Source organism: Schistocerca cancellata, chromosome 1, assembly GCF_023864275.1.
Source record: "Schistocerca cancellata isolate TAMUIC-IGC-003103 chromosome 1, iqSchCanc2.1, whole genome shotgun sequence".
NCBI lineage: Eukaryota > Metazoa > Arthropoda > Insecta > Orthoptera > Acrididae > Schistocerca > Schistocerca cancellata.
In genome coordinates, this window is record NC_064626.1 from 1,043,297,550 (window position 1) to 1,043,310,816 (window position 13,267).

At 37.6% G+C, this 13,267-nt stretch overlaps 1 protein-coding gene across 1 annotated transcript in view; it reads right to left on the bottom strand.

Moving 5' to 3' along the window:
- Positions 1–959: 959 nt before the first annotated feature.
- The window catches only part of LOC126090072 (UDP-glycosyltransferase UGT5-like), a 166,208-nt gene continuing 153,900 nt past the window's right edge, over positions 960–13,267 (bottom strand). The window contains exon 6 of the mRNA XM_049906958.1: positions 960–4,103. Within this exon, the coding sequence (XP_049762915.1) occupies positions 3,815–4,103 (289 nt within the window). The 3' untranslated portion in view covers positions 960–3,814. The remainder of the gene's footprint in view (positions 4,104–13,267) is intronic.

A 13,267-nucleotide genomic window follows, 5' to 3' on the forward strand; every position in this document is an offset into this window, starting at 1 on the left:
GAAGTATGTAATCTGTCTGTTGCCCTTCCTCCATAGTTCTCAATGTATCACGTGAGAAAAGGGCAAGCTGAGTTTCACACAAGTGATACTTTCTAAAACCATGCTAATTCATGGATATAAGCTGCTTAGTCTCAAGAACGTTCATTATATTCGAACTGAGAATGTGTTCAAGGATTCTGCAGCAAACAGAAGTTCAGGTTATTAGTCTGTAGTTTTGTGGGTCCATTCTTTTACCTTTCTTATACATTGGAGTCACCTGCACTTTTTCCCAGTCACTTGGGCCTTTGTGCTGGGTGAGAGATTCACAATAAATGCAAGCTAGGTATGTTGCCAATTCCATTAAGCACTCTATGTAAAATCGAACTGGGATTCCATCCAGACCTGGTGAGTTATTTGATTTCAAATCTTTAAGTTGCTTCTCTATGCCAGGTATGCTTATTTCTATGTCGTCCATATATGAGTCTGTCCGATGGTCAAATGATGGTATATTTGTATGGTTCTCATGTGTAAACGATTTCTTGAACATGAAATTTAAAACTTTAGCTTTTGTTTTGCTATCTACAGCTGCCACATCAGACTGGTCAACAAGAGACTGAATGGAAGCCTTTTACATACAGCCAGAAGTTTTTTGGGTTCTCTGCCAGATCCTTTGCTAAGGTGTGATGATGATATGTTCTCTAGTAGTAACTACAAACCAAAGCTTTCATCAGTTGGTCTCCCTCCATAATAGCCGCAAGATGTCTAGCATGTTGGAGGAAGATATATTTATACTATCCACAGTCATAGAGGCCTCCTTTTACACTCTAAAGATAAAAAATGGTGGCATTTCTGATTTTGCTAAAGTAAGCAAAGTATGCTGGCTTCTTTTTATTTTTATTTATTTATTTATTTTGATCCAACATCAACTGATTACAAAAAAAAAAGGTTTTTTTTTGTTCCAGTGTTCTGGATATGTCAGAGCCTTACTTACTAGGGTTACATATTATTTGGCTGGCACTTCTATCTACACAACTTTTTCTAAATTTAGTTGAGAGAACAGAGTTACATATATGGACTATACATAAAAAATTGTTATTGCCATACTTAGATGAAGGAATCTACAGTTTGTGACATAGTATTCATATCTGACACTCAAATATTTACAGTTTGTGACACAGTCTAAGATCTGAGATTACATATATTTTTAGATAGGTGATCTTCCATCATACGGGTTTACTAAATCTAGAAACTCATCTATTGAATATACAGGATTGTTTAGGAGCCATAATTTTAATTTCGTTTTTAGTTTTGTAATGGGCAATTTGGAGATATTAGGATGGAAGCAATTCAGTTGTTTTATGCCTGCATAGTGAGGGCTTTTCTCATAAAGTATTGTTCTATGAGAGATGATGTGGGGTCTCTCTCTACCTCTAGTGTTGTGGTCAAGTATTTCTTTATTAAGTGTTTTGTTACTGTTTACTGCCATAATGATTATCTTCAGCACATACAGGTTATGAACAGTTAGTATTTTAAATTCTTTAAACAAATTTCTGCAGGACTCCCTAGCACATTTCTTTCCCATAATTCTAAGTGCCTTCTTTTGTAAGATAAGTACACTTTTCATACTACCTTTACTGCTGGATCCCCATACCTCTATCCCATAGCTTAGATGGGATTCAAGCAGTGCAAAATATATTTGCCTCAGAGTGGTGATGTTACAAAAAGGTGTCACTTTTCTTAGGACATATATGGTATTACTTAGCTTTTTGCAAATATCATTCACATGATCAGACCAGTATAACTCCGCATCAAGTGTCAGGCCAAGAAATTTGGTCGAGTATTGTTTTTTAATGTATTCGTCGCCCATTAAGATTTGGTTTTCATGAGTTTTTTGGCTCCCAAGATCAAATTCAATATAGACAGATTTATTTGTGTTTGTTATGGACTGAATATCATTAACATAAATAACAAAAAGAAGTGGTCCTAATATTGACCCCTGTGGAATACCAAAATTTATGTCAGTGGTGTTTTATTTGTATGCTCCCTCTGTAGTGCTAATAGACACAAACTGCTTCCTATTTGTCAAGTAGGACCTCATCAAATTATGGGCTTTGCCTCGAATGCCATAGTTCCACAGTTTGTCCAGCAATATGGCCGTATCAACACAGTCAAATGCTTTTTGTAAGTCCAGAAAGATGCCACATACATGTTCTTTATTATCTATTGCTTGAGTGACACCTTCGATTAAGTTGGATGCTGCTGTAATGGTGGACGACCCCTTGACAAACCCATACTGCCCCTTAGAAATCACTTTTTTACATACCAGGAAGTTCCAGATTCTTATGTATATTACTTTCTCAAAGATTTTGGATATTATTGGAAGAACAGAAATGGGTCGAAAGTTTTCTACTAGATTCCTGTTTCCTTTTTTAAAAATAGGCACAACTCGAGCAATTATCAACTCATCTGGAAATAGAACATCTTCCATATGAGAGTTGACAACTTTTGATAAAGGTGATGCAATTTTATGTATACATTTCTTAAGAGTGTCCAGACTAAGACCATCATATCCTGCTGCATGGGAATTCTTTAAGCTACTCACTATTTTAATCATTTCTTCTTTACTTGTTGGCATCAAAAATATATTTCCTGACACTGGTGTTCCTCTGAATTTGTATTTATGATTTTTAAGCAGATTGTTTATGCTGGAGCCAACAGAGGCAAAGTAATTGTTAAATAGATCTGCTATCTTATTCTGATCAGTTTCTATTGTGCCGTTTATCAGCAAGTGATTTTCAGCTGTATGTTTCTCAGATTTACCTATGTCTCTGTTTACTAGTGACCATGATGTTTTGGAGATATTATTTGAGCTCTGAATGAACTTTCAAAATGTTTCTGTTTTTCCAAAATTAGGAGGTCTACATAGTATTTCTGATACTTTTTGAACTCTTCTTTTAATTTTTTATTGCTCAAGTCATTTAACATAGCATACTCATACCATCTCAGTTTTTCTCTAGCCGCAGTGACTGAACTTGATATCCAGTTTCGGGTTACAGCATGTGACTGAATTCTCTTTTTTATAAATGGCAGGCTTGTTTAAAAATGTAGAATAGTTCACTTGAGAATTTGCCATAACTATGAAGTGTTGTTAGAACACTGTTCCAATCCACATTCCTTAGCATATTATTCAAATGAGTTATATTTTGGTCTGTATTCATCCTAATATATCTATAGCAACTGTGTGTAGGAACCTTTTTTATGTGCACACTTAGTTCTACTGCATGGTGGTCTGACAAAGCACTTATATCACTTTGCCTTGACAACATCCACATTGCAAATAAAAATTTCTGTAGTTGTTTCACCAGACTGGTGTTATGCTCCTTCCAACTGAATTTATCATCAGGTTGTAATCCCAGGACTATCACCATCAACCATTTTAGCTGTATTTTAGACATATCCTGAGAGGAAAACTTTCACAAGCTGTCAACTACATGTAGTGCATCTTTTCAAAATTAGTGACAACAAACTGGTTATGAACCATTTATTAATGTTCACAAAAGACATGTTTTGAAGTGCACATTGATGGAGATAATGAAACAGGTTACTTTTTGATTAAAATATTTATTATGTTTTACATTCAGCTTACCAATCCATCCTCAGCCTGTAACACTGTGTCACAAAATTGCTAACTTAGCATGGTGAGGCATACAGACAATATGTTTTGATTATATTTACACAACTGCGGTGAAGGGAAAGTCAGGTCATATGGCATGCAACTGATCTATCCCACTGAATTCAGTATGCAGTTCCTTGTGGTCTCAAAGTGTTGACATCATTACCGTTTTTTCTTTGACTCTGCATGGACTTCTGGTGTAGCATGCCTTCGGCAGCACCTGCGGACCACAAAGAGGCAGAGCAACACTGGTAGCAGCGTGCAGACTGCAACGGCTGCTGCAACATCAAGCAATGCCAGCTGCCACCAGTAGAGGTCCAATGCTGCACTGCGCAAGTGTGGTGCACCACCGTGCCGCAACACATACTCGGTCCAGAAGATGGCGCGCTCCAGAGGCTGCTGAGGCTGGTCACGGAACAGTTGCGACAGCTCTGCTGCACGCTGCCGGTACCTGAAACGTCATAAGTTCAAGCTGCATGAAGTTCACATCTTGAGACACACTGGCCTTTGTACCGAAAGGGTAATGTACATGGCTAGCCACTGGAATTTCAACACCATTAAGGCTGAAAGGAACAAACAACAGATTGGGATGAACTTTACTACACACAAATGATTAACATTGCAACAAAGCCATGTAAGGTAGGTAGGAGAAATGGCATGTACATTTCACATGCAAGGAAAGATTATGCAGCAGTCTTTTAATTCAGAAATCACATATTAAAGTTGTTTGTGTGGAGATTGTGTTATGCCTCATGTAAAAATGAGAAATGTCGATAAGCACATGCTACAATTCAACAGTAGCACAACTGTGGCCCGTCTAGATAGTGGTTTACCATTCACCTTGTTACTGCTCGTGTTGGTCAAGATTCATTTATTGTCATGCAGATATGGAATAGATGGGTTCAGGAGGGCCATACTCAACACCATGCAATGTTCCCATGTGACTGCACCCAAGACGACAAGTACATAGTTTGCTCAGCTGTGCAGGATCAAACAGTCACGTCACATACCTTCAGTTAGTGACTGGACTTTTTTTTCCAGCAAGACAAGTGTTCACAAGGACAGTGTGATGATACATGGAGCACCCCAGACTGTCAGTATGGTGACCACAGGTGCTGTCCCAAAGAGCCCCAGATTTGAGTGTAGCAGCATGATGCACATTTCCATTTGTGGAAGCTCCAAGGAGAATGAACATTGTCAGATTGCCTTCTTCTTCATCATCATCATTATCATCATCATCGTCATCATCATCATCATCATCATCATCCAGGCCAAGCCCATGGTTTTAACTGTATGAAGTGACACTGAGTACATAATGTGATCACCTCTGGCTCACACAGCCAGTAATTTCTCTACATTTCTTATGTTTTAAGGCTGTTTTGTTTGTGTGATGGATTCAAAAGAAAATGGTGATCACTTGTGACAACTTAATAAAATCATTTCTCACTCACTTTTTTTTTTTTTTTAATGTAAGCACCTACTTCTTTTACACAAGAGAATTCCTAGGTTATATTTTTGTGCCATTCATATTGGACACTGTTAAGTGCTTCCAACTGGCCACAAAAATAGTCAAGACCAAATAATTCTCATACAGACATGCTGCTGGAAATCCACAGATACACTGTCGTATAGCCATATATATATAACAGTGCACAGGGTTCTCTCAGCTTTGTCGCTGGTGCAGTTTGCAAGTAGTAGTATGTGCTTTCAGTATGATAATCTACAAAATACTGCATAGAACTGACACTGCAAAGAAGTGACAAATAGCTCAATTTCCACCACAATTCAAGTCATTCTGTGCAATCATTCTTTACTTGCAGAAACACAGGGTGAAGACTGAAATCTTCATGCCAAGTACTTCTATAAGGGCCCTATGTACCCACTTTTCTCCAATTTTCAGAGGAGTGATTCAATGATGAGAGCACTCATGCTCCTTATCACAGAACACGTAATACAGGTAGCACAAATCAGAATGGAGTAAGACTCACTTCCTCCCCCTTTATAAAAGTAGTTCTGCAGAAGTATAATTAATTTTGCACATACAAAAGTGAACTGAAATTAAGGCCAAGTGGGTGGTGAGAACCAAGGACACGTTGTAGTGCTAGTTCCCACCTGCGGAGTTCTGAGAAACTTGTCTGGGGGAAGAATCCACATGGTTTGTATGGTTAAACAGGCACCTATTTCATGAATGTCATGTTGTACACCATGCTCTGCAATAGCATAACACGTTATCCTGTTGCAAAGCATACTGTACAACATGACAGTCATGACCTATTCTTCCCCCAGACACCAGTTTCTCAGAACTCCACAGGTGGGAACTAGCACTACAATATGACCTAGGTTCTTGCCACTCACTTGGCCTTAATTTACATTAATTCCTTCCATCTCAGCATTTCTTCACAGTAACTACGCCTTTCTTCATTCCATTTTAGTTTTGTACACCTTTCATTTTCTGACCTGTCTATTTTTTGCCATCCACCCTCCCACCTCTGTTACATACAATGCACTTAGCTTTTCCCTCCTATTAACTCATGCACAGTGTTTTATTAGTAATCTCTGTCTTGCATCTTACTATGTTTTCCACCTTTAAGCTGTCAGGTTTTCAAATCTCATCCAGTGCAGTTCCCAACAATCTGTCTTTCCTTCTCAGCCCATCTGGTAAGTCTCCCCTGACCTGGGGTTCTGGGTGATTTTTCTGAACTGTACCCCTTTCTCTAAACCTCTTCAGTCCTTTTCCTTTATCCCTCTTCCTTCTATGTGAAACAAGTAGTTCAGATATAGAAATTTATTATAACTTTCCTGTACACAGCTATGGAAATAATACATATTCAACAACACAGTAACAAATATTCTATGTGCTGCAATACAACAAAGTTGTTTACAATGAGACAATTTTCAATTTTTTTATTTAAAATCAATTGTACAGTTTTCCATTCTATGAGTTTGTAAAATTTTTAATTAATTTAAAACAAAACTTAAAAATTGCAATCTGATTAAAGAAATACACTTCAGATAAAGGTCAAAACTTATTAAAAACATATGCTACATAGCCCATTTATGTTTTAACTTCTGCTATGTAAGAATTTTAGCAGTATTTTATTGAAAGTATTTTCATTTTTTGTAAAGAAGTGATTAAAAACAAAAGAAATCAGACTATAATAGTGAATCAAATATAAACAAGAAATGTTTTCTGTAAGTTTATTTAAGCTTCAGGAAAAACACGTACACACAAACTTATTTTTCTATATAATTTCATGAATAGGAGACACTGTTTATCCAGTGGACAGGTAGTTTCTTGATGAAATTTTCGTAAAATGAATGTTGCTATTACAGCAGCCAGTTGCACAAGAACACTTAGACAGTGCCATCTTCATAAAATCTGTGTCCTCTGCCTGCTTCCTTTAGTCGCCCAAACACATGAAAATCACAGATCGATAAGTGCAGACTGTAGGGAGGATGTTCCCTTAGTGGTCCAGAACAATTCCTGAATTTGCTATGGTGGGACAGTGTAACACATCATACACCATCAGGGATGAATGTCACTCTTTAATATGGCACAGGTTACGTTCGTGTCGTCCAGTTCTCCACCTATCTTTGACAAATGTGTAGAAACACGCTAGACGGCAATGGTGTAAGGAACGATGTCACTGGGGACAAGAATGGCACGAGGTAGCGTTCTTGGATGAATACAGGTTCTGTTTATTTGAAATTATAACTGCATTTTGGTTTGCTGCAGACAGGAGGAGTAACATCACAGTGACAGCATTTGCACAAGACGTACAGTGCCAACTCAATGCCTTACAGTGTGAGGTGCCATTGGGTAGAAGCACAGATCCCAGCTGGTGCATTTCTAGAGCCATACGCTTTCTGTATGATGTCAGCCTTTGACCTCTCCCACCAGATCAACAGACTTATTGTCAATCAAAAATCTGTGGGACATGGTGAAACAACAGCTGCAGCACTGTGACCCAATGCCAACCACCACAGATGAACTTTGGAACCAGTTGATTGAAGCATGGCTTGCTATACCACAGGATGTTATTTGCACCTTACACACGAGGCCATCACGCATGTCCATGGTGGACCCTGTGCCTACTATGCAACAGGACACGCACTGAACCAAGGTGACTTAAAAGCTACTCATGTCTGCAGAACATGCTAATGTACATATCCTGTGAATATGTATATCCAATCTCTAGTCATTCATGGTGTTCCATTTTTTCTGAACGTAAGTGTAATTCTCTGTGTGTTTGTATCTATTTACTCTGGACAACGACGTTTTCCCTCATAAATACAATTTGCATATACTCTGATTGCTATTAATTTGAGTGATCAAGGAAAATCATCTCATTACTGCTTCACTGGCTGCTCAAAGTCAGCTGCTGCTCAATTATGTTAATATCTATGATTGCTCAAGAGAGACATTACCAGCAAATGCATCAAAAAAAGCATGGGTGACTCTTCATAAACTCTTAGAAACCTATTTTTATTATTCTATTAGTAGTTGTTCTTCCCTCCCTTTCTCTTTCCACATTCCTTGTTGTAGAAGAGGAAAAATTTATGACTCTTAGTACTTAATACAACATCATGGGGACCAATGGCCCTAGCAGTCTGGTCCATTCAATCCCATAAACCAACCAACCAACAACAGCATGCTGAAAAGTAATGCCTCTGAATTTTTTATGAAAACACTCTTAAAACTTTTTAAATAAAACAAATGTTATTAACATTCTACATCTTTATTTTTCATGTCAAGCTGGAAATATACACGAAACAGTTAACAATGAGCCTACTGCCTCAAGGTCCTCAGTTACTTTTTTAGGCAAAAGAAAGCATTTTCAACTAACAGCAAAGCAATGACATTTTTCACCAACATATAAGGGGACTTGCAAGTAAACTAAACGAAATTTCTGTTTTCTTAGAGGATCACTGGAGATAAAAGATGATACTATATTATGTTTTAGTGAACACCCTAAGGGAGGTGTCAAAATTTTGCAATTTAGAGGTTACCGTCTAGCAACACATTACTCTAGAGCTATCTTGCTGAAAGATGATGTTGTAATTTACATAAAAAAAACATATCTTACAGAGCATTCGAATTAAATGGTCACTGTATGGAGCAGATATTGAAAGATGTGGAATAGAAATTATTATAAATGATTTTTCAGTTGTAGTGTAGCTCTTTAGAGAACTCCTACAATGTGTGCCTGAGGCAACTAGATTCTCTTTTATCCCAGGTGTGTTCAAAGTCCAAGAATTCAATAATTACAGGTGATTTTAATATATGTTTTCTAAATGAGAGCAATAGTAAAGTCGGTTTAGAACATTTAGTTGAATCTCTCAACCTGACACCACTGGTAGATTTTCCAATTAGGTTACTAATAAATGTTAAAGCTTGATTGACAGTAGATTTACAGATAAGTCAAGAGTCAACAGTATCATTGTAGGTCCAATTGTAAATGACGTTTCTTATGATGCTGGCCAATTACGTACACTCACTGACCTCAATCTGTGCAACAGTTCTGAGCATTCTTGGAAACATTTTAAGATGATAAATTTTGAGAACCTTAAAAATTTTAACTACAGCCTGCAGCAGATAGACTGGAGTCCAGTTTACAGTGAAACAGATGTAAATAAAAATCATAATACATTTTAAAATGAATTCATTTCTCTCTCTGAAGCTAATTTGTAAAAAAAAAATAAAATAAAATAAAATAAAAAAAATAGAAACAACTATGTAATCACTGACAAGAAGACATGGCTCACTGCAGGAATAAAAACATCCTGCAGAACAAAGAGGATACCATACTATATAGTTCTTTCACTATTTGTATGACTGAAAGAAACAGCAGCAATATAGCACTTAAAGAATGTAATAAATAAATCTAAAAGTATGTGAATAAAAACTGAAATTGATAAATAAAAAAATTATATAAAAACAATTTGAGATGCAATAAAGAAAGAAACTGGAAGAAAAACAGGAAACATGACACAGATAGAAATTAAACAAGATAACAATATTGTAAAGAAAGTTGAAATATTTGCAGAAATTTTGAACAAACATTTTTTGACAGCAGCAGGAAAGGCAGGCTGTAAAGGGTCCGTGGACAAAGTACTGTCTTTACAGAAAATGATCAGAAACAGAATCACAGAGATATCCTTACCTTTTATTACATTAAATGAGAGTAAAAGTATAACTAAGTAATTAAAAAATAAAAAGTTCATTCTTATAATGTAATAGGATGGATAAAAATCTACTCACCAAGCAGTGGCACAAAAACACACACATAAATGAAGGTTATGGTATTGATGAGTAGATTTTTATCCATCTGATTACATTATATTGTCAAAAATTGATTATTTTCATTGTTATTTAAGTCCCCTGATAGACTAAAACTGGTTGCAGTGATATCACTCTTAAAAGGTGATAAAAATGATGTTACAATCTACTATCCAACCTCCCTTTTAGCTGTCTTTTCAAAAATTCTTGAAAAACTTATGCACTGATTGATTGTTGATCATCTCAACTGCCATAATATCCTCAACAATAGTCAGTTTAGGTCTTTTTTTTTTTCTGAACAAGCAATATTCTCTTCTCACAATCAAGATCTGGAATTCATTAACAAAACAATGTCTCCCGTAGGTATTTTCTGTGATCTCTCAAAAGCTTTTGACTCTGTAAACCATCAAATTCTTTTGAAAAAGGCAGAATATTATGGTTTAGGTGGAGCTGTCGGTTTGTGGCTTCAGTCAATATCTGAATAACCAAAAGCAGACTGTAATTCTGAATGGCTCATCCAGAGAATCTGCCACATCTGAGTGGGGAACCACAAAACGTGGAGTGTCACAAGGCTGTTTTAGTTCCACTGCTGTTTCTAATTTTCATTAATGACCTCCCTCTGTTCCGATACAAAGAGTACATTTACTCGTTCTGCAGATGACACTACAATTCTCATTAATGAATTGTCTGGCAAAAGATTTCATTGGATTTTTAAATTGGTTTTCCTCAAATGGCCTCTCACTCAATGCAGATATGCAGATAAAACCCATTATTTGAAGTTTCATACACCACAGATCCCCCCCCCCAATGAACCATGGACCTTGCCGTTGGTGGGGAGGCTTGCGAGCCTCAGCGATACAGATAGCTGTACCATAGGTGCAACCACAACGGAGGGGTATCTGTTGAGAGGCCAGACAAACATATGGTTCCTGAAGAGGGGCAGCAGCCTTTTCTGTAGTTGCAGGGGCAACAGTCTGGATGATTGACTGATCTGGCCTTGTAACACTAACCAAAACAGCCTTGCTGTGCTGGTACTGCGAACGGCTGAAAGCAAGGGGAAACTACGGTCGTAATTTTTCCCGGGGGCATGCAGCTTTACTGTATGGTTAAATGATGATGGCGTCCTCTTGGGTAAAATATTCCGGTGGTAAAATAGTCCCCCATACGGATCTCCGGGCGGGGTCTACCCAAGAGGATGTCATTATCAGGAGAAAGAAAACTGGTGTTCTACGGATCAGAGCGTGGAATGTCAGATCCCTTAATTGGGCAGGTAGGTTAAAAAATTTAAAAAGGGAAATGGATAGGTTAAAGTTAAATATAGTGGGACTTAGTGAAGTTCGGTGGCAGGAGGAACAAGACTTCTGGTCAGGTGAATACAGGTTTATAAACAAAAAATCAAATAGGGGTAATGCAGGAATAGGTTTAATAATGAATAGGAAAATAGGAATGCGGGTAAGCTACTACAAACAGCATAGTGAACACATTATTGTGGCCAAGATAGATACAAAGCCCACGCCTACTACAGTAGTCCAAGTTTATATGCCGACTAGCTCTGCAGATGACGAAGAAATTGAAGAAATGTATGATGAAATAGAAGAATTATTCAGATAGTGAAGGGTGACAAAAATTTAATAGTCATGGGTGACTGGAATTCAGTAGTAGGAAAAGGGAGAGAAGGAAACGTAGTAGGTGAATATGGATTGGGGCTAAGAAACGAAAAAGGAAGCTGCCTGGTAGAATTTTGCACAGAGCACAACTTAATCATAGCTAACACTTGGTTCAAGAATCATAAAAGAAGGCTGTATACATGGAAGAAGCCTGGAGATACTAAGAGGCTTCAGATAGATTATATAATGGTAAGACAGAGATTTAGGAACCAGGTTTTAAATTGTAAGACATTTCCAGGGGCACATGTGCACTCTGACCACAATCTATTGGTTATGAACTGCAGATTAAAACTGAAGAAACTGCAAAAAGGTGGAAATCTAAGGACATGGGACCTGGATAAACTGACTAAACCAGAGGTTGTACAGAGTTTCAGGGAGAGCATAAGGGAACAATTCACAGGAATGGGGGAAAGAAATACAGTAGAAGAAGAATAGGTAGCTTTGAGGGATGAAGTAGTGAAGGCAGCAGAGGATCTAGTAGGTAAAAATACGAGGGCTAGTAGAAATCCTTGGGTAACAGAAGAGATACTGAATTTAATTGATGAAAGGAGAAAATATAAAAATGCAGTAAATGAAGCAGGCAAAAAGGAATACAAACGTCTCAAACATGAGATCGACAGGAAGTGCAAAATGGCTAAGCAGGGATGGCTAGAGGACAAAGTAAGGATGTAGAGGCTTATCTCACTAGGGGTTAGATAGATACTGCCTACAGGAAAATTAAAGAGACCTTTGGAGAAAAGAGAGCCACTTGTATGAATATCAAGAGCTCAGATGGAAACCCAGTTCTAAGCAAAGAAGGGAAAGCAGAAAGGTGGAAGGAGTATATAGAGGGTCTATACAAGGGTGATATACTTGAGGACAATATTATGGTAATGGAAGAGGATGTAGATGAAGATGATATGGGAGATACGATACTGCGTGAAGAGTTTGACAGAGCACTGAAAGACCTAAGTCGAAACATGCCCCGGGAGTAGACAACATTCCATTAGAACTACTGACAGCCTTGGGAGAGCCAGTCCTGATCAAACTCTACCATCTGGTGAGCAAGATGCATGAGACAGGTGAAATACCCTCAGACTTCAAGAAGAATATAATAATTCCAATCCCAAAGAAAGCAGGTGTTAACAGATGTGAAAATTACCGAATTATCAGTTTAATAAGTCACAACTGCAAAATACTAACGCGAATTCTTTACAGACGAATGGAAAAACTGGTAGAAGCTGAACTTGGGGAAGATCAGTTTGGATTCTGTAGAAATGTTGGAACATGTGGGCAATACTGACCCTATGACGTATCTTAGAAAATAGATTAAGGAAGGGCAAACCTACGTACCTAGCATTTGTAGACTTAGAGAAAGCTTTTGACAATGTTGACTAGAATACTCTCTTTCAAATTCTGAAGGTGGCAGGTGTAAAATACAGGGAGCGAAAGGCTATTTACAATTTGCACAGAAACCAGATGGCAGTTATAAGAGTCGAGGGACATCAAAGGGAAGCAGTGGTTGGGAAGGGAGTGAGGTTCGCCGATCACACTGTAATTCTGTCAGAGACAGCAAAGGACTTGGAAGAGTAGTTGAATGGAATGGATAGTGTCTTGAAGGGAGGATATAAGATGAACATCAACAAAAGCAAAACGAGGATAATGGAATATAGTCGAATTAAGTCGGGT